Source organism: Meriones unguiculatus, chromosome 10 (genome assembly GCF_030254825.1).
Source record: "Meriones unguiculatus strain TT.TT164.6M chromosome 10, Bangor_MerUng_6.1, whole genome shotgun sequence".
NCBI lineage: Eukaryota > Metazoa > Chordata > Mammalia > Rodentia > Muridae > Meriones > Meriones unguiculatus.
The window spans coordinates 97,683,077-97,708,565 of record NC_083358.1 but is presented as its reverse complement, the minus strand read 5'-3'; the positions used below and the strand labels follow the sequence as shown (position 1 = coordinate 97,708,565).

Below are 25,489 nucleotides of genomic sequence, written 5' to 3'. Positions count from 1 at the left end.
ATTGTTTACCTACTGGTTACTGTTGGGTCTCAGGAAATCTGTATATCCAGAAATGAGCTCAAAGTTGACCATGGAAGGCTTTCTGGCAGTTACTATTATCACAAATCCACAGCATTTTGTTAGTATACAAAAATATTACTTCTGCTTCCCCTACCCACCAGCCCCCATCATCACTCTTTGGTTGGTGATGCAAGGCCTGGGAATTTTCTTTTTAAATCAAATAAGAAAAGTGATTAATGCATTTTATATTTACCCCTGCCATCACCCTTATGGACTCCTTTATCTTTTCATATGGTTTTAATTTACTATTTAGTGTATTTTCATTTGCTCCTGGAAAACTCCCTCGGCATTTCTTATAGATAAGGTTGGCTTAGTAATAAACTCTCTGTGCGTTTTGAGAATGTCTGCAATTATTCAGTTTGAAGGCTAATTTTGCTGGGCACAGAGTTTTTTGTTTTTTTTTTTTAATCTCAGAATTCCAAATATGCCATCTTGCTATCTTCTAGCCTATGTGGTTTAAGAAAATCAGCTATTAATCTAATTGAGGATCTTGATACTGGAAAAGCCATTTTCTTTTAAGAGTCTGTCTTTTAAATGTTATGATGTTTCTAGGTCTAGAACACTTTGAGTTTATCCTCCTTGAAGTATACTGAGCTTATATGTGTAAATTAAAATCTTTATTAAGTAAAGTTTTCAAATACTTAAAAAAAAAACACTTTTTTTTTCTCTCCTTTCTCTATTATTTGAGTCCCATCATGAATGTGTTGGGATACTGAATCATGTCCATTAGCCTCTGTGACTGTTCTTTTTTTTTTTTTTCCTTTTTGTCTTCATTATTTCCTTCTTCAGCCTGGGTGAGTTCAGCTGAGTTACCTTCAAGTTCGCCAATTCTTTCTTCTGGCTGCTTATCTGCTGTTGGGACCTTAAGTCTCAATTTTAAATTGTTGTACCTTTATTTTATTTTATTTTATTTTATTTTATTTTATTTTATTTTATTTTATTTTTTGAGACAGGGTTTCTCTGTGTAGGCTTGGCTGCCCTGGACTTCGTAGACCAGGATAGCCTCTAAATCACAGAGCTCCACCTGCCTCTGCCTCCCAAGTGCTGGGATTATAGGTGTGTGCTGCCTCGCCCGACTGTATCTTTCTTTTCAATCCCATGATTTATTTGTCTCATTTAAAAAGATTCCTGTCATTATTAATATTCTTTATTTGGCAAGAGACAATGCTCTAATTTTCTTTTAGTCATTTAGATATGTTTTCCTTTAGTCTTTGAATACATTTGAAGTGCTGGTTTGAAGTTTTGTTTAGTAAGGCTGCGCCCAGACTTCCTTGGGGACAGTTTCAACTGTTTGCTTTTGCTCTTGTGTATAGGCATTCTTTATTACATTTTTACATGTCTTGCATTTTTTTTGTTGTTGAAAACTAGACTGTTTTCTTTTTTTTACATTTATTATGTGCGTGCACACAGGTATTCATGTGCCAAAATGCTAATATGGAGGTCAAAGAGCAGCTTCTGGGAGTTGGTTCTCCCGTTCCACCATGTGGGTAGTCCAGAAACGGAGCTAAAATTGTCAGGCCTGGTAGCAAGAACCTTCACACACTAAGCCTTCTCACTAGCCCCCAATCCAGACACTTAATATAGTGGAGGGAAATCAAAGTTTGTTGTTATTGCTGCTGTATAAGATATTCTGAACATAGTACAGGACTTGAGCTAAATAGCCTTCAAGCCCGAAGTTCTTCAGAGAAGACTGCCTGTATGTCAATGTGGAACCCATCCCAGGAAAGCCAATAGTTTGAGACCCTAGTGTATTTGATAATGAGATAATCATGCCCTTTAAGGGTCCCCAAATACCATACGTAAGCTCTGCTTCTACCCCCAAGGCCCTGAAATCTGTAGTTTTTTGGTCTTGTTTTCTTGGAATTACTAGAGTATGTTGTGCTCCAAATGTCAAGTTCAAGGATCCTAGCCCAGGCCTGGGCAGCCGTGTCTGGAGAACTGGCTGGGTAAACTGAAGCCAGCTTCTATCCCAGCAAGACAAAACAAGAGTAATGCCAAAACCTGCTGCAAGCTGGAGTGATCAGTGCCCAGATGTTACCTGGGACAATAATTAGCCAGGAGTATCAGAGGTGCCTGCGGCAGGTAAAGAGAAACTATAACGGTTCACCAAAGCTCCAGAGGAAGCCAGAAGGAGGGACTGTTGGTCAGGGGAGACCTTTCCCAGGGAATGGCACGCCACCTGGGAGGGCTCCTCTTCCTTTCCTGGTATACTTAGGGTTTGCAGTAAGGTGAAGAGCGCAGGGGTCTGTCAAAGGTCGCTCCTGCCCTCTGCAGACTGTACATACAGTTCACCTGAGGGGAACACAAAGACAATGCTAAGGTCCTCCAACCCTCCAGCTTCTCCAAGCTGTCTATTTGTGCAAGAAGCACCGGTGGAATTTCTCCCTGGGCAGTGTTGTGGCAAGACCGTGGGATTTGAATAGTGCCAGGCTACAGGCCCTGCCACTTAACCGCTATGCTGAGTTGGCTGAGTTTTTAAGATTCTCTGAGCCTTAGTTTCTGTATGTGTCCTTTGGCCTGCAGGACTGTAGTAGGGGATAGGATTGCATTTTTATAGAGTGCGTCACACATACCTAGTAATTAGTAAGTACTGTTCTGATTCATCTTGTTGGCAACCTTGGAGAAAGAGGAAGAATAAACCGCTTCCTCACTGCATGTAACCTTTCTGTACAGCCTCGTACACCTGCTTGAGGCTGTTCTTTTCTGCAGCACCGGCTCTTCCTTCACCTTGATCTGCAGCATTAGGCTCTGTGTTTTTGCCTTGATTTCAGGAGCCTTCTGTTCAGGGGGCTGCTCGCCGCTGGAGGCAGAGTTCTTCCACATCGCTCCATATCATTGCGGCAGCATCACCAACAAACAGGCCAGGATGTTCTTTCATTTCCGAGTTGGACACAGAATAGAAAAAGAAGGCAGGAGGAGATTTCTTTGACATACTGGGATCTTTCTTTCTTTCTTTCTTTCTTTCTTTCTTTCTTTCTTTCTTTCTTTCTTTCTTTCTTTCTTTCTTTCTGCAGTACTGAAGACAAAACCCAGGACCTTGTACATACGAGGCAGGTGTTTTGCCACTGGCATACAATCTCAGCCTTCCCATGTAGGAGGTATATAGTTCTCCTTCATTCCTCCCCTCTCTGTCTTCCCCTTCTTCCTTTCTCCCTGCCTTTCTCTTTCCTCTCTTCCTCCTCCTCTCTCTCTTTAATGTTTTCAACTCACTAATGTAGCCTAGGCTGGCTTGTGATCCCCATGACTCAGTTTCCCCAGTGCTGCGATTATAGGCACACATCACCATGCCCAGTCCCAAGTTTTTGTGTCTCTTTCCCAGTGGCCTTTGCTATGTCTTCAGATTTTTCCTCTCTTTAGAGGACATGGCTTGCACTTTGGTGACAAAGGCATAGGGTGCTTCTCTTTGCACTCCCCTTGGCAACTTCACATTATGACCCTTTGCCCTTGCTTCGTAGGGTTCTTTGTTTCACTGAACCCACTCTTCCCTTGCAGCACCGTCTCCCTGGAACTCAGTGTACTGCAGTGGCCGCCATTCACAATGTCTTCTGACATCCAGCTATCAGTCATGGAGCTGAGAGTCTGGGCTCTAGACGGAGCCATGGGGGTTGGCCTGTGGGATTTTCTATGTTCTGTGGCAGCTGATAGGGGAGAGCCAGCCACTCTATATTCAGTAGCTGGCATGAGCTACTCTGCTCCCTCAGCAGTTCCAGCATCCAAGACAACAGAGTCTGGTCACCCACTACCCTCAAGAAACTGAAGAGGAAACCCAAGAAACAAATGTACTACACTGGCAGGGGGGCCACCCTGAGAAATAGGGACTTTCCTCCAGAGCTTGCATAGTCACTGACTACCTCCACTGACTTTCAGAACGTTGTATAAGGGGCCATTGGACACTCACCAGTGTCCCTGCTACCCTCTTGCTGAGGTCCACAGTATGCAAGAGGTTAACCTCAGGTTTCTTCCTGGTTGCTTCTGATTCATTTTCCTGCCTCTGGCCGGATAGAGGTTTAGAGGTTTGGCTGGGCCCTTCTGCTCAGAACTCTGCCCTTCTGCTCAGAATCCCTGCCTGTGCAATAGTCATGGCTGTAACGAAGGGCATCTTACCCTTCAGCATGTACTCGGTTCCGACCTGCAGCCGGAAGTCGTTGGTTCCACAACATGAGATTGTTCGTCCTCACAGGTAGAATGCCAGCTCTGCCACCTAGTAGAAGAACAGCCAGGCCCTGATGGCCCAGTACAAGCCCAGAGGCTCATGCTTAACTCACCGAGTTATCTCAACTCTGGCACCTGGTACCTTTGCCTCACCCTGAGATTCTGATTGTATTGATATGGGGCAGGGCTTGAGTATCCAGATTTTGGAAACAACCCAGATGATTCTGCTTTAAGGCAGGGTTGAGTGCCTCTCATCTGAAACATTGTCCACTACACGGACCACAACAGGAAGGCCTCTGCTGTCTCAGTTTTGCCAAGGGTGTGTGTGTTCGTGCCTACCAGGGCCTTCACTCCCTCTGGTCTATCTTGACAGACCTCTTCCCTGGGAAGGCCACATCTTTGTTTTCCCTCCACTTCTAGTAAGAAGAACAGGTTTAATGCTTGGCACATAAACTGCTGCTAGGCTTGTCCGCCTTCCAGCCTACTAGCATCTAAATGCCTCCACACCCCAAAGGAGCTGCCAGTTCTCTTTAGTCCTCTCTCCCCTAGACAGCAGGGATCAGTGGTCCTGGAGATAGAGTCCTCCTTGCAGACTTCTAGGGCCCTTGGAAAGAGCCCAACCAGCCTTTTTCCCAGGCTGGGCTGGACTGGGCTTGAGGTGTTGGGATGGTGGTAGCCGCCAGGCCTGAGGTTTGGCGGCTTTCTGTCCTGTTCCTATTAAACAGATATGCAGATAAATGCCTTTGTACACCAATAGCACAGGTTTTACTAACGAGACTGAAACCCAGAGAAAACTTCCATGCACTCTTGCAAAGAATCTCAGAGTGGAAGGTTCACCCAGTAGTTGCTACCCTCCCACTTACTGTAGCCGCCTACACCCCAAAAGCAACTTTTCCCATGACTCACACATGGCAGCTTGTGCACTTCTTTTATTATTAAATATAAAAGCAGCTTCCTATTTTTTAAATAGATATTTAAATGACCTTATATAAAATAATTCACCACTTCCAAGTATAAAAAAAACGCAGTCTCACAGTTCGTGAGGCAATGTTCCCTCTGGACTTTCTCAGAGGAAAGAAGGGGTTCCTGTGCAGTGGAAGCTCCAAAGGTGAATTTGGGGCTCCTCCGGCTCCGATGTAACCAGGCACCCACAAAGAGCTTCTTGCAATGGGCTGGATTTGCTCTTTTATCTTTAATAATGTATGTTTAAGGTGGAGGGGTAAGAGAATGCCTTTTTTTTCCTCTGTGTTTTTCCTTCTATTTTAAAATACGTATTTTCTAGCGTGGAAATCGTCTGTAACTAGAAGGCTAAGTAAGCCTCACATAAAAGTCTCCAGTGTCCTTCCCTGCTGTCTCAGGACAGGGCTGGTGGAGCCTACAGACCAATCTCCCCCCTCCCCACCAAGGCCTGAAAGATTATGGACCCAGTAGCCAGGGAGGGCAGGAAAGGGAGACACAGCAGCATAAAGAGACCAAGGGACAAGTGAGAGCCCTGTCACCCATGCCCAGGTCGCCACAGATAAGGCCTGGCCCAGGAAGTAGAGCAGAATTGGAAATAAGACAACCCATTTCTTGACCTCTCTCTAGACCTGGCTTGCTTGGCTAAAGATGGCAGGGTTGGGTGGCAGCGACTGGAAGGGTATCACTACCTGGGTCAGATCTGGAGAAAAAAGGCCAGAAGAAGGTGGTGTTAGAGCCAAGCTTCTGGGGCTGGAGCATGTAGCTCAGTCCCGAGAGCTCGTGACAGGACAAACTGCTCAGCCGAGGCTGCAGGCCACAGGGGAAGGAGGTTAGCTGAGGTTCCGGAGTATGGACATCATTCTCAACCTTAGGGGTACACACATGTTTTCAAGACCCATTTTCATTCATGCCTGTGGCCTTTCTGCCTCTGCCTCCCCTCCCTTTCTCCCTTCCACTAGTCACTTCCCTCCTGGGAATGTCAAAGTGCAAGATGCAGAAACCCGGGCAAGGGACACAGCCTAAAGACCAGCTCTGACTGGCAGCCCAGGTAGTTCTCCCACAGCTCCACCCTGGATAATCGAAAGCTGGGGCAGGGGAAGGTCAGGGCTTAGGGGCTCCCTCAGTCGACATGTGAGGCCAGCTCAGCGCAGGAAGCTGAGGAGAGAGGCTGAGGTGGGAGAACATTCGGACGGATGGTCGCTTATGGGGGGGGGGTGGATGAGACAGGCTGTTCAGCAGGCAGGTTCAGTATTCACAGTGCAATGGCTTCCTTCATGAGGGGTGCCTCTGCTGGGCAAAAGAACTCTTGCAGGGGCTCTAGGCAGAAGGAGATGAGCTAGAGCTTGGTCCTTCTCTTGGCATCATGAGCCAGGTCAGACAGGTCCTGAGAGCAGGGCTGATCTCCCTCCTTCCTGGCTATCAGCAGAGGGCACTAGGCAAGTTGAGGGTGTAGACCCCTTTCAGCTGTCAGCGCAAGCAGCCAAAGGCCTCCTCTTCCCATCTTTTGGGCTTTGTGCCTTTCTGCCTTTACGGGAAATTGGGCAGATACTGTCCCGCCCTTTGAATCTCAGGCTCTCCTCTTGGGAAACAGGTCCTTGCCTGTCCATGTTGGGATTCCTTGGCCCCAGTTGGGTCTCCTGGGCACAGGGCTCTTCTCTTCTACCCTGGTCTCCCATGGGCCACATAGGCTGGTGGGTCCCTCGCCAGCTTCTAGCTTTGAGAGGAGGGTACAGCTCTGACAGAAAGGGTCCTGAGCTGGCGAGCTGGCAAGCTGGCCTTCCTCGAATGCAGGGAGCCTCCAGGGCCCACAATAAATAGTGGCAGTACATGTGGGGGGCCATCCTCCAGCCCTCTCTCAGTTAGTTGAGAGTCTAAGGGTTTAGATGGAAAGACCCCATCAAAGCTGCTCTCATCCAGTCTTGGTAGCAGGAGCTCTGGTAGTGGCAGGCCACGTTCCCAGGAAGATGGTAGGAGAGGGTGGTGGTGGATGTTCCCATAATGCCTCCTTCCATAAAGAGATAGTCCTGTGTGCCCAGCTGTAGGGAAGAGAAGGGAAGAGGGCTGATCAGTAAGTAGGAGTGTGGGGAGAGTCACTGAGGACATTACTGGGGGGGGGGGGTGGCATTCCTGTGGGCTGTTGGCCGGCTTCAGTTAAGTCTTCCTCTGGTCCTTTCCCTGGTCCTCCAGGCCACCCCAGACACCACAGAAAAACCAGGCAGCTTTGCCTGGCAGCAGTCCAAGCCTCGGGCCAGACTGGCCTTACCTCCCACCTCTCCTCCTGGGGGACCAGTAACCACAAATGAGGGGATGGGACTGGAGGAGGTCTAGGCCAAGAGGTAGAGAGGGGATACTGCTCAAGTAGATGGAAGCAGGGACCACTCTCCTGAATGTCCCTACTAGCTCCCATCTCAGATAAGTCCATTTCACTACTCCTACACCAGTGAACTAAGGTGATTTCTGCCAACTCTAGCAAAGAATTTTTCATATCCTCCTCCACACTATTCCTTAAAGCGGGGTCTGCGCAGAAGACTCTTGGGAAAAGGCAACTGGATTGAAAGAACTTAGGCTTGATGGGTAGAGGCTAGAGGCAATGCCAGGAAAAGGGAGGGCTCGCCCTGTCAACAGGCATGGTCACTCTGAGTAGCCCAGCCTCCCTCCAGATGGGATGAGGGACTTGCTTCTTATCATCCATGGGAGCTAGGGCCCTGCCCTCTCCCCACCCTACCCCCATCTTTGTCCCCTTGCCCAGCATCCTCGGAACTCTTTGTTCCACAGCAGAAATCCCCTGGACTCCATCCAACAGTTTGACTTTGGCCCTGTGTGGCGCCTCCCCACTGATGTCCACAGCCCCACTGGTCAAGCCTATGATGGGTAAGGAAGGAAGATGAGACCTCCAGCCTCTGGCTCCCAGCCCATTCCCATGCTCTGGAGAGGAAACAAGAAGGAACTATAAACTGGATATGAGCCAATGCTGGTACAGCCAGGCCACAGGCTCTGCCAGGACCTACTGGGGAAGAAGGCCCCAGAGGGCATGCACTAGCCCATGACCCAGCTCTCAGCTTCCTGAGGTTGGGGCCTGAGTTTTCTTCAGCTTAATGTCCTTCCCTTAGTGTTCCACCTTAATGTCCCATTTCTGTTTGTCCCACTCATCTCCTCATCAAAGTTCCAGTCACTCTGGACAGGTTTCCATAGACTGAGCTCCCATAGGCTCCAGGAGCCTGGCATGGGGACCAATTTAGAGCTGGACAAACTGAGCAAAATCTTGAAATTGTGAGGCAAGAAACTTGAAATCTTGGGTAGGTCTGAGAGTTAGGAGGCAGGAAAAGGACAATTGGGGACAGAGAGGTCAGGGCAGAGGGCAAGGTCATACAAATGGCAGGGAGGAGGAAATCTGGTGGCCCTTGGTAAGGCGGCACAGTACTGAGCCCCAAAGTTCCCAGCAACCCTCACCCTCTGATTCAGTTCTGAGGGACTATGGGTCCTTCCTACAACTTTTCCAATGAGCCAGCTACTTCATTTCATCCATCTCCACCCATCCTACTGGCAAGTAGGACCCCAGGATTCTAGATATGGGTTGCTGCTTGGTTTTATCCAAATAAATTTCCTTGGCTGTGAGCATGTCAGATTTCCTGTCTGAAGAAGGGGCCCAGACATTATCTTATTCATAGGACACTTTGCTTACATGTGGCAAGGGGTATAACTGGAAATTTGAAATGGTCATACAACTAGTGTGCTCTCCAGTCAGTCAGCAAATCACTAAGTAAGTGCTCTGCCAGCTAATTAGCCAGTCAGCTCATCAATCAAGAACTAGTCAATTAAGTAGACACCAGCTAGTTTGAGTGGTCAGTCAGCCAACCAGCTGGCAAGATGAGTTGGTTAGTTAGCTGGTTAATTGGTCAACCAGAAGGCTGGTCAGTTAGAGAAATCTGGCCAGGGTTAGTTGGTAACTCAGACCTGAAACCAGCTACCAACATTTGTTAAGTTTTTGACAAGGATGGAGGAGCCCTGTCTGTACTAGAATCTAGGATGGAAAATAAAGTGCAGGGGGTGGGGGAGAGGAAGCTAGTTCCTGCCCTCTAGGGGCTTACAATCTTCTTAGTAGTGCAAAATTTACATATACACATAAAATATGATTTTTAAATATATAAAACATCCAAATGTGAGCAGCTTGATATATAGCATTAGCCATATACAAAAGGGCAGAAGGGGTATGAACTAAAAGAGCAACCAGAGGGACGTGGAAACTTCAGGAAGGGAAGGCTTCTCCATAGGCCGGTGTGGGCTAGGCTCAGAGAGGAAGAATACAGGTTGAATCTTCATCAGGATTATGGGCACGGACAACAAAAGACACTCATCAGTGTGCAGGGGACACAACAGGGAATTATGAAGTGACCAAACTAAAAGTTAAAACGCTTTCAGTAGGCTCAAGGCATGGGCAGAAAACAACAAGCAGTTTTAACAAAGGTGACCATAAACTACACTTTGGCTAAGAAGGTCCAAGTATGGGATGGCGAAGTTCTGCTGGACAGAGGCTCACAGGAAATATAACTGGGGTTTTTAATAAACCACAAGCTCAACATGTGACGATATATGATGCAGCTGGTAAAACTAATATGATCTTAATCTGCACGAGTAGAAGAGTACTGTCCAGATCAAGGAAGGCAACAGTCCCACTGTACTCTGAGCTGGTCAGACAACATCTGGAGTACTGTGTCCAGGGCGGGGCGCCACATTTTCAGAGGGACATTGACAAACGAGTGTGTCCAGGATGGTGAGGGGTCTGAAAACCATATCATATAAGGAATGTTTGAGGGGATTGGCCACACTTAACACAGAGAATTCTTAAAGGGGACATGAATAGCTTGCTTTAAATACCAGGCCTTGTGAGAAGTCCTTGCGAGGACTGGTCGGGGAAGTGGAGAAGGGAAGGCAGTTTTGCCCCATAAGTAAGGAGTTTCCCCACTTTGTGTGTAGCTGAACAGACTGGCATGCAGGGCACTTGCCTGGAACTGGGACTGTGTGACAGGAAGCTGGCTGACTCCCTGTTGGGGATGCAGAGTAGCCCTTTTAGGTTGGGACACTGGGCCAACTGACCTCTTGACAGCTCTCCCAAGACTAAATTTCTATGGCACCATGATTCTAAAACAGGGAGGAGGCAATAACCTTGGCTGGGAAGCAGGACCAGATGAGGCACAGTCTGGCAAGAAGTGGATGCTGAGGAGGTCAGGGCCCAGCACCAAGCTGGGAATGCTCGTGTTTGAAGAGGCTGGCGGCCATGCAGAAGCTAATGAAAATTCCCCCAGGGTGGTAAAGACCTTGTAAAAGCCTCATTAGAGGATGAGGAATGTGGTTGCTCTGGGATTGAATGTAGCAACAGCAAGAAACACAATGCAGAGGTGGGGGAGGGGGTGCAGGAGCAAAGGGAGACCTGAATGAAGCCTGGAAGAAAGGGTCCTAGCTAGACCTGATGATGAATGAATGGGATTGGGAGTGGGTCAGAGGAGAAGTCAAATGTGTTGGGCCTTCTGGGAGTTGGGTGGCTTCTACCACAGGGGAGAGCGGCTGGAGATAGTTCTTTTTAAGGGATAGAGAGATATCAAAGTCAGAACCGTACCTTAGAATGCTTTCTACACTGGCAGCTCCACCTGTCTGTCCTCATCCTGGGTCAGGGGGCTGCAGGCAGAACACAGGGTTGACATAAGACTTGAGCAGGAGTATGGGACTGAGGGGACCTCCTAGCTTATCCCCACCCCTGCAAATGGGTTTCATCTCTGTGACATTAAGAAGACCCAGAACTGCCCAACTCTAGGCAGAAATCAGGAGAAAGCCCAGCTGTCATGGAAAGAAGAGAGGCCCTTCTTTCTTTGTACCCACCCTGCTCTGCAGCTCTATTGCCTTAGGGCAAGGGGGAGCCACCCCTCTTCCAATCTAGAGGGCAAACAGGTCCCAAGACAGACAGCCGGTGCCTTCCACAGCCCCACTCTACTGCTCACCTGCCCTCTGGTCGCCCCACAGAAGAATCCAATGTCTGAGGCTCTCGGTGGCTCTGGGGATAAGAAAGAGTTGTCTTACTGAAGTGCTGACAAGCCCTCAGGCATTACTGAGAGAATTGCAAGAATTCTTCCTACTACCCCAAAGCCATGAACAACTGAGGGAGCATCCTGGGCCTCTTGAGGATGGGTGCTCCTCCTCCTATTCCCTCTCATACAGAACATCCCCTATGGATCCTCAAGATCCCAGAATAGCCCTCCTCTCCTCTTCCTTTCCTCTCCTCTTCCTTTCCTCTCTCACTTGGTTGTTCAAGAGTTCTCTTTTCTGCACCATTCTGTTCTCATCCCTTTTCAGTGATCTTGAGGCTGGAGACCTCTTGATTTTGTTTGTATTTATTTATTTACTTTTGAGACAGGAACTCTCCATGTAGGCCTGGATAGCCTAGAACTCACTATGTAAACCAGTAGATCAGGCTGGCCTTACACACACAGAGATGTGGCCAGCTCTGCCCCTGGATTGCCGGGGTTAAATGCACATGCCACCACCATATCTGGCACCTTCTGATTCTCATAGCCACACTACAGTACCACTTTCTACCCTCTGGGCCATCATTCCCACCTTCCAGCAACTGTAGAACATGTTGGAAGCTGGTTGTCCTCTAGCCTGCACCCTACCCAGCCTTTGCCCTGACCCATAGGATGCCCTCCTCTCCTGGGGTTCTCCTTACCCTCCGCTTCCACCTGTAGAACAGGAGGCCCCCGACAGCCAGCAAGACTAGGATGATGCCCGGCACCAGTAGGTGGAAGACAGACTCGGGGATCTGGGGGTCAGAGGGTAGATGCTGTTCCGCATGGCCTGTGTCTGTCAAAGGAATGGAGTTAAAATGGGCCACAGGTCTGGCTGCCCCCTCTCTTGCTGGTCTTCCTTCTAGCTCTGTGGGGCTCCTTCGATCCCTGGTACTTCTCTTGCCCGCAAGCCCCCCAAGGGGCAGCACACTGCCCCAAGAGTGGCTTCTGGGAAGCGGCAACTGAGCAGAAGGGGTGGCTGGGTTGCTGAGGCCTGGGGGACTCAATGTCGCAATGTGGGGAGAGCCTGGCTCCTGGTGGTCTCCAGGCAGCATAGATGAACCATCCATCTTCGTCTTCTCAGGAGGATGATTCGGTGTCTGGCCTGTGGGTCTCATAGGGTTCACCTCTAGCAATGGGGTATCTGTTACATCCGATGGCTGTTGGTCCTCTGTTGATTTAGGGAATGGAGAAGGTGCTGAGAGGCCACTGGGTCTGCCAGTCTCTGCCTGGGTGCTGCCTCCTACAGGCTTGGAGAGGGAAAGCTTTGCTTCCTGGGTCAAAAACCCCTCACTAGCCTCTCCAGAAGCTTCTTCTAGGACCCAGTTAGGGCCCAGTGAAGATTCAGGACTGGCTTCCACCCCAGAGCTGGGGACCCCTGCAGAAAGATGAGGCTGTGAGCCCCCAGTGAGTCCGTCCTCTTGATTTGGAGTCTCTGCTGACTCGAGGCTCTGGCAGGTGCTCCTGGGTGGTCGCTGCTTGGCACTGCCTGGGTCCTCCGTGCGAAGGGGCTGCTCACTGGGTAAAAGGGAGTTGCCCTCTGTCCTCTGAGAGTCCTCCCAAGCCAAGCCAGCCAGAGGGGCCATGGAGGGGGCAGGGGGCTGGTGAGGGGAGGCAGAGGTCAGGTCACTGCTAGGGGTGGCTTTAGGGTACAGGCAGTTGCAATCAGGCTTGGTCACCACATCTGAAAGAACCACAGAGAGGGGGAGAGAGAAAGATGGGGAGGAGATAGAGTCACCAGCCTCCAGCACAGCTCCCCCAGAGGGGCTAAGAGGGAGACATGGCCCTGGGGCACAGGAAGGGGTCTCTCTTCAGATAATGCAGCCCTAGGACTGGGGGAGGGGAGAGGAGGACAGTATTAAATGCTCGTGACACAGAACTCAGGCAGGGTGTCATTGGACAAGAAACCAAAAGCAAGGAACAGACAAATAGAACAGGACTTGGGGTGAGAAAGACAACAGGACAATGTATTGGGGCTCTAGCTGGCCAGATACCAAGCCAGAGGTAAGCAGCTGCCAGGCCAGAGGCTGAGCAATAAACAGTTCCTGGACTAACACAAGACACTCGGAAGCCCCCAAGATCCCAGTTGCATGCACAGCCAGGAGCTGGACCACCACAGTCACAGCCACAGGCAGGAGAAGGCTGGGAGTGGGAAGCAGCCAAAGTTTGGGACTTCGGGATTGAAGCACTAAGGCTGAATTTGGCTATAGTCCGGTTGCAGGACCCCAGCTCCTGCCTTGGGGAGTGAGGCTGAACGTAGGACACACGTGGCACAGGATGCAGAGACGAGAACACGCAGAGTGAGCAGGTAGAGAGAGTTGGACTGATGTTCAGACTTCAGTTCAGCCTTGTCCCTTGAGGGGACATCCAAGGCATCCGGGGGACTTCTGGAGCCAGGTTATCCTGGTGCTTTGCAGCAGGGCTCCTGGAGCAATAGCCTGAGTGCCAGACGGAGCACCTGCTCATTCCATGAAATCCCCATTCATTCAGCCAGTCTGCAGAGCCGAGTAGGGAAAGCCACCATGCCTACATGGTTTTCTGAGAAAGGTCCCCTTTCCCACTCACTACCATCACAGTGACCAGCATGGGCCTCCTTGATGCTGTCACATGAAGTAAGGCAGTGAGACAGTACATGCAGGCATAAGTCAGTGTACATGCACACACATGTCAGCAAAGACATGTGCCCAGGACCCTGAGGTACATGAAGCCACGTGAGTACACAAAAAACACAGAAACACACTTAGCAGCCAGGCTGCCTCTGGGATTACCCTCGCCTCATAGCTCACCTTGCCACTGACTACACCCTCCCCACAGCTGGCCCCTTCCACGCTTACCTTGGCTGGAGCACTTAGCAAAGCTGTTGTTGCAGTTCTTGCTAAAAACATTCCAGTCCTTTTCAAGGAGCTTCTTTGTTTCATTAAAGACGTTCTTGATCTTCTCCAGCAGCTGGAGAGGAGTCTCATGGAAAGTTCGGACACAGGACTGGAAAGAGAGTGGAGCCCCCTTTGGTAAGTGTGAACATGGGCCTCCTCTCACCATTATTCCCTCTGTCAGATTCTCTTGGGCTTTCTCCCATGGGTTTTCTTTGCCACTTTGTTTTCCTCCCTCACATTTCCTCTGCTCTGCAGCAGCGTCAGTCCTGAGGCTGAGAGATTTGCCATTCATTCACAGATCCATCTAATATATCTTTAAGTGCCAGGTGTATGGGAATTTGCCTGGGCATCGTGTAATGAACAAAAGAGAATGGTTCCTAACACATTGTTACAGGACCCAAGAGAGTCCTGGACCATCTGAAGGGCACTAAATAAGGGCCCAGGGAGATCTCCAAAGGAACAGCTAAAAGATGATCAAGGGAAGGGAAGGAGGTGGGGGTGGGAAAGACAGAACATGCAAGGGCCCTGAGGAGGGGAGAGCATGAAATGCCAAAAGACTGGAAGAAGGCTGGAGTGGCTGCAGTCCTGCCATCTAGGAGCAAAGCAGCAAAAGATGCAGCTGGAAAGAGCTCTGCCAAGGCCAGGAACTTGTTGACCCGGCCAAAAACTTGTAATTTTATCCACAGAGCCAATGGGAAACTGAAAAACTACTGGAGAGGTGGACCATTGAATAAAACTTAAATTTCAGAAAAAAATCATTTTGGTATTACGTAGAGAACAGAGCTGAGGAGGCCAGAGTTGATGAGGCTGAGTGTTGGAGGAGGCGCTGAGGATGCCCCAGCCCGACTGCCGACTGCTAACTGCCGAGTGGTTTCTCTCTTCTGCATTTGGCCCAGGGGCTCACACCCACACCCACCACAGCTCTGAGAAGCCACCCCCTCCGGGGTTCTTCCCACCTCACCAGCTTGCTCCTTTAGGCTCTGCAATAAGACTGTTCCTTCTAAATACTGTGCTTGGCCACTATTCTATTCTGGGCCCACTTTACCTTTCACAGCAAGCTGTTGTCTGTATGATTACAGTATCATCTATCGCCTATTTCCAGAATGCCAAGTTTTCCCTTAAACTTTCTGAGCTATTCAAGGGAGAACAAGAGGTTTTCCAAGGCTTCTGTAAAGACCTCGATTACATCACTGCATCTCCCCAGCCTGCCCATAGCAGACTTATAACAAACAGGTACTAGACAAGTAAATGAATGAAAGACCTGGGCTTGGTTTCATCTCAGCAGCCAAGTGAGAACAGACAAATGGATTCCTCTCCTTGTCTGTGATGTCAGAACAACAGCCTCTCCCAGGAGCTGTTAAGGGAGGCCAGCTGGCTCTGTCCTGCCTGTGTTTCCCTTAAACCTGAATTTACATGCGGTTATATCCTCACCTTCATCCTGACGCCCAAGCTTTCTCAATATGGAGGTGCCCTCTGGGTCAGGGGCTCAGAATCCTTTTCTGAGCAGTGTGGCTGGACTTGGCTCCTTGCTCTCACACCCTGCCCTTCCCCTGAGTATGCAGAGTGAATACTCAAGGGAGTCTGAGGACCTTCTACCTCAACCACTGGTGGAGCAGCTCTTCAAGATGCAAATTCCCAGGCTTACTCATGGGCTCAGGAAAGTCCCTGATGGTGTATGCTGGGACTCTGCATTTTAAATAAGCTCTCTAGGTGATTTGCTGGCACTTTAATGTTGGGGAAGCATAGATTTACTACTGCATGGTAAAGAGCCATCCCTTCCTCAAACACACAGCCACTCCAGATAATCTGGCTTTCTGTCCCCCTTTGTATCTAAGTTTCAAATGAAATGTGGTCTTTATTTCCTCTCTTTCTTTTATCCCTGCTCTCCCTCCAACAGCAATCACCATGCTGCCAAGTCAAATGGACCAGTGGACACATTCACCCCTTATCTTATTTGACTTCTCAGCCTCATCTGATGAAAGCTACTGGCTCTTTTCATCCAGAAACCCTGAGGTGCTACCCTCTCTTGGTTTTCCTCCTACCTCAGGCTACTCTTCATTCTGGGTCCTTGAACCCATTTTTCTTCTCACAGTGGACAGGGCTGCATAGTTCTGTGGCCCCACAAGCAGCATCTATGTATCCAGCAGTCACAATCATGACCCGCTCCTGCACCTGTCTGATGTGCCCCAACACTAAACTGAGTTCTTCCCCCAAACCTAGGCCGCCTGTGGTCATCCTTATTTTGACATCAGTGAGATCTCCAGGCCTCAAGATGAAAGCTTCCTGACTCACCCTTTCCCTTTCTTTCTTTTTTTCTTTTTCTTTTTTTTTAAATTTACCTGGTCTTTTCTTTTTTCCTAAGATTTATCCATATATTTTATATATATATGAGTGCTTTGTCTTCATGTTCAGTAGAAGGAATGAGATCCCATTACAGATGGTTGTGAGCCACCATGTGGTTGCTGGGAATTGAACTCAAGATCCCTGCAAGAGTACTTAAGTGCTTTTAACCGCTGAACCATCTCTCCAGCCCCCCTTCCCCTTTCTAGATCCAGGCAGCATCAAGCCCCATCTGTCTGGCCAGAGCACATCTCCTCACCTTCATTTTTCCTGCACCATTCATATTCAAGCCACCACCATCTCCACTCCTGCTCTTGTTAACCTGCCTTCCAGTCCACCACCGGAACGGTCTTACACCGTACATGACACCACGTCATTCACTGGCCTATGGCAGCTTCTTTTGCATTTAAGACAAAAAGCCCACATCTTTGACACCCTGAATTGTGTGTGCTTCCTGACTTTTCTTCCTTCCCCTCCACTTCCCATGACTGACCCCCTTTGGGTTCCTGAATGCAAAGCTTTCTGGTCACCCTCACGCTTGAACACAGCACTCCTCGCTCTGGGATTTTTTTTTTTTTTTCCATCGTGGCTCTTACTGCTCTTACTCATGCTGGAGCTCCAGTTCAAGTTTCCTTATAGCCCGCCTTTAAACGTTGTTTCTCCCCCTCTGCATCCTCGCTAAGTTAGCATTCCCTATTGCATCCTCAGCGTCTCAGGTTCTTGCTCCTCTCGCTGAGGTCTCCCCTACCTCGTCTGCACTTACTCAATGCTATTGTTACCAGCATCCATTCACTTACTTGTTTATTTTAGCTACCTCAGCACCCTCTTCTCCCCTCTGTCTTCAGGACTGTGGGGATTTTTGCCTTTTTGATCACAGCTATTTCCTGATGTCCATTTTTGATTAAAGTTATTTCCTGGTGTTCAGAACAGCACTTGATACACAGTGGTCACTCAGGAAGGTTTTGCTAAACGGATGAACAGTCCTTCTGATTATATGTACAGGTGTCATCATTTAACAGCTGCCTACCCCACTTGACTCTAAGCTCTGTAAGGGAGGGGACCAGGAATTTCTCACTCCAAGGATATCATCAGGGTCCAGCGCTGTGCCTTCTATCTAACAAATGCTTGGTGAAGGTGGATGAAGTAAAGAAATGAATGGGGTGAGTGAGGAAGTGAGTGAGGTTCAGGCAAGGCAAGCATATGGGGGGCAGGGTGGGACCCCCACACTCCCACACCCCCTCCTTGATGCTCTAGCCCCAGAACCACCCTACCTTGTTCTGCTCTTCATAGTCCTTAGTGAAGCAGCTCTTCAGTCTCAGAGAGAGTTCCTGGAGCCTCTCGGCAGCATTGGCATTGGGGGTGTTGTCTTTAAATCGCATGGTGTACTCCATTATGTCTTGTACCAAAAAAAATGCCTTCTTAAGGTAGCAAACAGGATCATCCTGGAACACAGGAACCAGGAGCTTAGGACCTGGCCAAGGTGGCCTGGGAACCCAGGCTTTATATGATATTTTTGCACCCTAAACAGATAGAGGCACCCTGCAGCCTGCCACCCTGTATTCTTGAGGACAGGACACACCATCCTGGTGATGAGGATAATGATACTCTTGGATTGTCTTTTATTCTCTTTCTTTAAAGAAACCACAACTGAGAGTGAATGAAATGTGGATTATGATTAGAGAGAGCTTTGGACTTCTGAAAGTCCACCTTTAGCAAGGTGGATACACACAGGAAGAGTGGGTTTCAGCCTCTCCGCCCCTCAGCTTTCTCCCTCTTCTTTCCTTCCAGCTTATTTCTACAAAGGTCCTTTGCCATATAGCCCCTTCAAATCCTCCAGAACATGGAGATACGGAGGGCTACCTCATTGTCAGAAGTGTAGCCTTAGGTTTTATCGCCAAGGATAAGGACAGAAACGACTTTTATCTCTGTATCTCTAGTGCCCGATCCAGTAGATAGGTGCCATGGTCCAAGTGAAGGAGTAAAAGAACGAATGGACGAAACCACGTGGCTATGCAGGCCGTGGCATTTTCACAGAGGTGTATGGGCCTGGTGCGTGAGACTCACAGACAGAAGCAATTCTTGCTCCTCACGAGGCACAGAGATTGAGAGGTGTGGCACAGGGGTCAGCGGGGCAGGGAAAGGTGTGAGGGACATCACAAAGAGCCAATGCAAAAGCTGGGAGGCAGAATACAGCAAGGAAGGGAAAAGAGACTAGAGTGGGAGGGGGCACTGGAGACTTGGAACTAGACTGCCTGTGCTTTCTCCTCGAGCCCTGGGCTTCCTGACAGGTAGGCAAAAATGAGTAAAGGCTTTGGGGTTTCAGAGCACTCCCCCTAGTGGTAAGATGCAGGACGCCCTAGAATCAGGGTGCAGGGAGGTAGTATTAGGTGCATTAGATGGCTGGTCAGTTAGGTGGGGGTGGAAAGCCAGGCTAGACTACCTTTCTGTCTCTAGTGGAAGGAAGGGCTGTGATCTTCTAAAATAAAACAAACCAAACCAACCAGCCAAACACACAAACCCATGGGATGACATTCCTGGGTTCAAATTAGGCCTCTATCACTTAACTAGCTATGCTCCTTATTCTCTTTGTGGGCAATAAGCCATATTTGTTGACCTCATAGTGGTACTGTTAGGATTTACTGGGGAACATGCCTAATATTTAGCACGTGCCTGGTTTATACCAGGTCAAAGGAAACAGCAAATGGTTTAAGCTCTGGACCCTACCATTCCTGCAAGCTGGTACTTGACACTTGAGTACCTGGGGACCCTCGCATACTCATTCAGGCCTGCTCTAGGTTCTCTGCTGCCTTCATGCTGTTCCATGCACCACCCTGAGTAGGCTGTGAGCACTCACTGAAGCACCTGGGGCCTTTCAGCTACTTGCTACTTACCAGCTGTTCCTGGTCTACAAACTCAAAGGCAATCTGGCATGAGGTCTCCATTTGACTGTCAATCTGTAAGAAAGAACAGACCAATGGTTACATGGTACCTACAGGGCAACTCAGCTTCGAGATGGGAACACTGGTTTTGGGGTGAATGATGTTCTAACTTTATCTACCTTCATAAAACAGTGCCAGGATGACAGAGCCACAGCTGGGGGGGGGGCGGAGGGAGGAAGCTGTACCTTCCCAGAGGACTTTAAAAAAACAAAAAGCCTTCTACTTTGACCTATGGAATTTCACATCCAGTCTGTATAAGAAAGACTTATCTTTAAGAAACTATAGAATGTAATCTTTTTGAGGAGGGGGGTTGGTAAGCACCCTATCATGAAAAGAATTCAAGGAGAAGCTGGCCAAACTCTGAGGAGTCTGGATCTCTAGCCCCTGTCCCTGGATGAAGGTTCTAAACCTCAGGGAACACCATGGCACTCATGTACCTTGGCCTGCCACAGGAACAGCATACAAATAGAGTGGTGTTGAGAAGCTAGATTGGGAGGTTCAGCTCCAGGGCCCAACTTCAGGTCTCTGGAGCTGACCTCACCCACTAGTGCTCTGCCCTGCTGAGCTTGTTGGAAGATGATGCATTCTTTACTGAGAGGAGCAGAAGCCATGACAACTGGCTCCTGCCTGGCTACATGGCACTTAGAATTGTTGATGATTTTGTTGACCCTATTAGAATGAGATCTGGTTTCATCTGGGTTTCTTCCTGTCCCAGATGAACAGGGTACCCCAACCTCAGGGGTAAGGGTCAGGGAAGTAAAGGCAGAAGTCTGGGAGTTAGGCTGGAGCCTCCCATCGAAATATGGGTGCGGCCCTGGTGCCAGGCTGTCAGGGGATCTTGGCTCTCCAGGAGCTGGATGAACCATCTGGACCCAGCAGGCAGACCGGGCTGACTTCCCAAAGGAGGGATTCTCTGAGTCAGAGCAGGGTCAAGGAGCCATTTAGAACCCATAGCGGACATTCCCGGGCTGCCATTAACTCAGACCAGCAGCCAGTTTAAAACCCATCCTACTCACTGCCTATAAGGGACCCAGACAAGGCTTTAGGAGTGGGAGGACCTAAGGTTACCACCTTGAGCAGGTCAATGAGAGCAGTATCAGGATGGCTATTATCCAGATAGGCTCTATTTCCCGGAAGCCATCTCTTTGACTCTGCTTTCCAGCTGCTGCCTCGGTAGAGAAGGCATGGTCTTCTTCTCAGTGAGGAGAAGGCATGGTCTCATACTCACCAGCTGCTGCAGGATCTGCAGGTGTCCGTTCCCAATCATGTGGCTACAGTGTTCCGACACCTCCTTGGCAATACTCCTGCTCACCAGGAGACAGACGAGCAGCAGCCGGGGGCCCAGCCATGTCTATGACAGAAGGGAGTCATGTCTCTCCAGAGCTTCCTCTCCCCAGCTACCCCCATGTCCCACTAAGGAAAAAAAAAACCCATTCCCATAATGCACCACTCCCCAGAACAGATTCTCATCAGCCAGGGCACCACCTCACTCTTCCCTTGGTAATAACTCAAATGCCATCGTCTCCAAGAAGTCTTCCTAGGTTAATCCAGGCCAGACCAACAACAGAGAGAACTTTCCTTAAAAGGCAATCTAAAGAGGCTTACTTATTTTTGTTTTGTGTTTATGAATATTTTGCATGCATGCACACTATGTGCATGATTCTTGGAATCCTCTGCGACTGTGGTTGTGAACCATCATGTGGGTGCTGGGATTTGAACCTGGGTCTACTGCAAGGCCAACAAATGTTCTTAAATGCTGAGCCATCTTTCCAGCTTACAGAGAACATCTAGTGAAAATACCAGTGTAAGTTTTAGTGACTGAGGAATTCAAGGGTAGGATTTCTGTCCTTTCAACTTTAATTATGAGACAAATATGAAGTCACCTTGTAAGGTGACTTCAAGTTTGTGGTCAGACAGTAGCTTTCAGATTACAAGCCAGGAACACTCATTGCCCCTGGCTCCCACCTTCCCTCCTACCTAGTTCCACAGATCTGGCTCTATAGGGTGAAACTATAGACTAGGACCAAACAATGGGAACTCAACCCAAGTGGGAGACCTCCTGGAGCCTTGAACTTGCATTTCAAGAAGAGTCCAACTGAATAATCAAAGACAATGGTGTGTTTCAATGGCTGACATTTGCCCATCTGAGACCCATCCGGCTGTTGTACTCCTAGACAGCAAACTTAGTACAGCAAGGAAGTTCTCTCCCTTTCATCGACATCCATCTGGCCCAATAGCTGCTCATCTCTAGAGTAACAGATCTGGCTTCTGACAACTGATTTGGTCTTTCCTTTCTCCTTTCTTCCTTCCTCCTCCTCCCCAAGATCCTCTCAACCCTGCAGGTGCTAATAGAGCATCCCTGGAGAAGCCAGCCTGGGGCAGAGAGGATCTTGGGCTTCCTTTCCCTGGCCTGAAGCTACCAACATGAGCATCCTGGCAGCTAATGTTCCCCAATTCAGGGAAAGGCTGGCAGGGTGGAGTGATGGCTGGCACCTTCCTGGATCTGGGCTCTCCCCCAATAGTCCAGATGATGAGACAAATGCTGTAAATAGGAACGCATTGGAAAAACACAGGGAGACTATGAAACAGTGCATAACAACACTGGTTTACATCTAAAAGCCCAAAGCCTTGCCAGGGCGTACCAGGGAGGAAAGGCAGCATTGGCCGGGCAACAGGGAAGGAAGGGAGTCTGCAGTGAGGTCTGAAGGGTGGCAGATGGTGATGGGGGTTGCGAGAAGAGGTGCGGGGTTGCCCAGTTCTGTTAAGCACAGGGCTATTAAGATCCTGGCCTGACCCCAGAGGGAAAGTGCGGAAGAAGGTGCAGGCAGCCATGGGATGATAATGCACTGCTGGGCAATTGGAAAGCCCTCCCTGAGTAGGAATGGTAGCCTAGACATCCAGAACCTCAAGCTCAGGGCCTGTTCAAGGAAATGACTGTGCAGAAGGTAACTCTGGCCTAGGCCGGCTGTCACTCATGCTGTCTGCCCATGGTGTATATGGTATAAGGACCTGCACATGAAGACGTTCAAGAAGACCTCAATTCTAGAACTTCAGGGCATTGGTATTTGAAGGTAGCGAGGTGGAGACACTGCTTCAGGGCTACCTGGGTTTGGGTGACACTTCAAGCATGTGTAGGAATACTGCCTGCACAGCTACTATATAAGAGACTGGCTTCAAAGATGGTACAGATGGAAGCCTAAGGGTTAATACTCCTAGCTTGCATCTGGCTGGACAGGCTCTTCCCGGCTGGCTTCTTCCTCCCACCCACTGCTCCAGCCTCTGAGGATGGGAGCAGCCCTGGAAGGAAGCTGCTCCGGTCTCAGAGCACTTCAAGACATCATGTTCCCTTTCTCAGGTCTCTGCAGAGACCTGGCCTGACTGGACCCGCCGACTGATCTTGTCTAATTCTGGCTTCCTTTCCGTCCTCTTGTTTTCCCTTCTAAATCCTTCTTTTCACTTGTTGCTTATTGTATAATTCTTCTTCTCTCCCCCCCCCACAAACCCATCTCCTGCCTCTCAGCTGGGCCCTCCCTCCCTATGGATCTCCTTTTCTCTCCTCCCAAACACCTGCAACTCTCTCCTCCCATCACGTTTTTCTGTTCCTGCCCTGTGGGTTTTTTTTTTTTTTTTCTTTCATTCTCCTCAGAAGCAAACTGTTCATTGAAAGTGCCACCCTACACCCCATAGGAGCCACAGCATCATCTGTCACTATTGGAGACACTTCTGAGCAGCCCATCACCAGCTCTGCAGCTATGAACTCTCACTGCACTTTCCCCAGCAGCGGCAGAGCCCAGCATAGCCCCATCTCATTGAACCACATTCTTCAAGAATTAAGATTCAGGTTCCCTTGCCCTCAGACAGCCACCCAAGTCCCTAACAGCTCCTGCACATCCACTGGCTGGAGCAAGTAGCAACATGCCCATCTCCCCGCTTCTGTCAACAGGTTGCTTAGCACTGGTCCTGGCATAAAGCTGAGTGACCCTGAATTTTCCCTCCCGAGAAGGCCCACTGCTAGCTGAGGCCTACAAACGTGTGCAAGAGCCCAAAGAAGATGCTAGGAGGGATGATGCTGCGCTCGGGTCTCTGCCACTCGGAACCTGGAGACCGGTTGATCATCCTGGCGCACACTGTGCCTGTGCCAATCGCTGTGAACCTCTCTCTCTCCTGCCTGTGGGCGGCTCAGTGTTCTCCTCCGTGCAATGGGGTGAGCAGCTTTCCCTGTACCCTGCAAAGCGCAGTAGTCCCCGGAGCGGCTGCTGAAGTGCGGCGGGCCTCAGCCCTAGCGTAGGAGCCGTTAGGAAGCCGGAGCCCAGGGCCGGGGAGCCTGGGCTGCTGGCGTGAGAGGGTTGTCCGCGCCGAGCCGCCTGCTGCTTGCTGCCGTGCTCCCGCCCCAGCCCGGCCCGGGCCCCGCGCCGCGCCGCGGTCGCAGCTTACCGATGAAGGGCAGCGCCCCGCGGCGCCCCGCGCGGTCATACGGGCAACTGGGTCCCGGCCCGGCGTGCTGGCCGCCCTGGTTCGCTCGCTCCCTCGCTCGCTGGTGGCTGGTGAGCCTGCGCTCCGGCCGAGGGCCACGCCGCTGTCCTGGGATGCAGAGAGCTGCAGCGACACCGGGAGCACCAAGGCAAACTTTCACTTTCCCCTGGCCGAGCTTCGCTGGCCAGCCCTCGGCACAGCCTTTTAAGCGGGCGGGCTGGCGCGGCATGTGGTTTATGGGAAATCACCCTGGCCCTCCGCCAGACACACACACACACACGCACACACAGACACACAGACACACGCACACACAAACACGCGCACACTCACAGACACTGACACATACTGCACCCCAGAGGCCCACTGAGCCGCTGCCTCCCTTCCCCCAAGCGGGCCGCCTGGTCGTCCCTGCTAGCTAGCTCTCTTCTCTCTTCCAGTCGCGCTGTGGCTGTGCTAGCTCCGCAGGATTTAGCAAAGTAACCAGGGCTCCACCGCCCTCCCCCTCCCTTCTTGAGCTCTGGACAAGACACAGCCTTTCCTTCTGTACTCGCCCACTCTGTCAATCCCGTGTGATTGCCCTCTGTCGAATGCTGGTCCCTAGGGACTTTCCCTCTAGGCCCGAAAAAATCCTCAGATCTGAGCAGGAAACAGACGGACAGACTTGAATAGGCATGGGCCAGCCCCGGAATCCTGAGGTCTCTACTGCAGCTCCATTCAACCCCCTCATGGAGCCCAGGGCATCAAGTTTGCAGGTTGGCTTGCTCCTTCCTATGCACCATTCAAGGAATCGGCTAAACACCCTGTCCCCTGGCTGTGGGGAGCAGTGGGGAGCATTCCAGCTCCCTGGCCGGGAGAGGCGGGACCTAGCCCTGTGACAACGAGCTGGGAGGTTCTGTACTCTGTGCCAACAGGCACCTCAGGTGCTTGACCCGTGCATGATACCAAGGCTGGCTGGTCCCCTGCTCCTGGGCTGCCAAAGCCAGCTGAAGTGGAAAGGCTGGTGCCCTGGACCCTGGATTTCCCTCAGAGCTGTTGGAAATGCATTTATGGAGACAATCGCATTTTGTCTTTACGTGAGAATGGAGCTAAATGAGTCTGTAAGAGGAGGCTATTAATTATATTGCCAATATCAGGACGTTTTCCTTCCTTTCATTCATTGTGATTCAATGCGTTTCAATCCCTCAATGCTCAGATGAGTGGCCTGCTCTCAAAGAAGCACCTTTTGTCACTTAGCCTACACATCCCTTGCTCTAGCTCTGAGCGAATCATTTTATTCTCATATGCCTTTGCTCAGGCTGGCTCCTCTAATGGGAAGGCTTCTTCTCCCCATCAGTTCGAAGGCGAATGCCTCATCACTTAAGGTTGTAATCCTTATCCAGCAAAGCCTTCTGGGATGCTTCAGGCTGGTAGAGAGTTCCTTCTTTCTGTATTCCCACTGGACTCAACCCAATTTCTCCCCCACAAGTTGGAATTCCTTCATTCTTCATATCATTTTAAACCAGTGCTTCTCAACCACCGCTGACACCCTCTTTGAGGGGTCTCATATCAGATATCCTGTATATCAGATATTTTTATGTTACAAGTCACAGAAGTAGTAAAATCACAGTTATGAAGTAGCAACAGAACAATTTTATGC

General features: G+C 49.9%; 1 protein-coding gene and 1 long non-coding RNA gene across 7 annotated transcripts in view; one reads left to right on the top strand and one right to left on the bottom strand.

The window, feature by feature from the left end:
* Positions 1-25,489, top strand: part of LOC110545506 (uncharacterized) — a 79,933-nt gene that overhangs the window by 40,435 nt on the left and 14,009 nt on the right. The gene's annotated exons all lie outside the window — the stretch shown is intronic.
* Csf1 (colony stimulating factor 1) lies at positions 5,127-24,634 on the bottom strand. Of its 4 annotated transcripts, none has more exons than XM_021631666.2 (9): positions 23,815-24,632; positions 20,609-20,731; positions 19,333-19,395; positions 17,713-17,883; positions 14,063-14,210; positions 11,891-12,912; positions 11,166-11,218; positions 10,787-10,845; positions 5,127-7,208 (listed from the first exon to the last, which is right to left on the bottom strand). In XM_021631666.2, exons 1-8 carry the CDS (start codon positions 23,851-23,853, stop codon positions 10,800-10,802), a joined length of 1,665 nt encoding a protein of 554 aa, XP_021487341.1. In that variant the 5' UTR covers positions 23,854-24,632; the 3' UTR covers positions 5,127-7,208; positions 10,787-10,799. The 4 variants fall into 4 exon arrangements, with proteins under 4 accessions (XP_021487341.1, XP_021487343.1, XP_021487342.1 ...); XM_021631668.2 differs by having other exon boundaries at positions 11,891-12,024; positions 23,815-24,629; XM_060392907.1 differs by lacking the exon at positions 5,127-7,208 and adding an exon at positions 9,711-9,952 and having other exon boundaries at positions 23,815-24,633.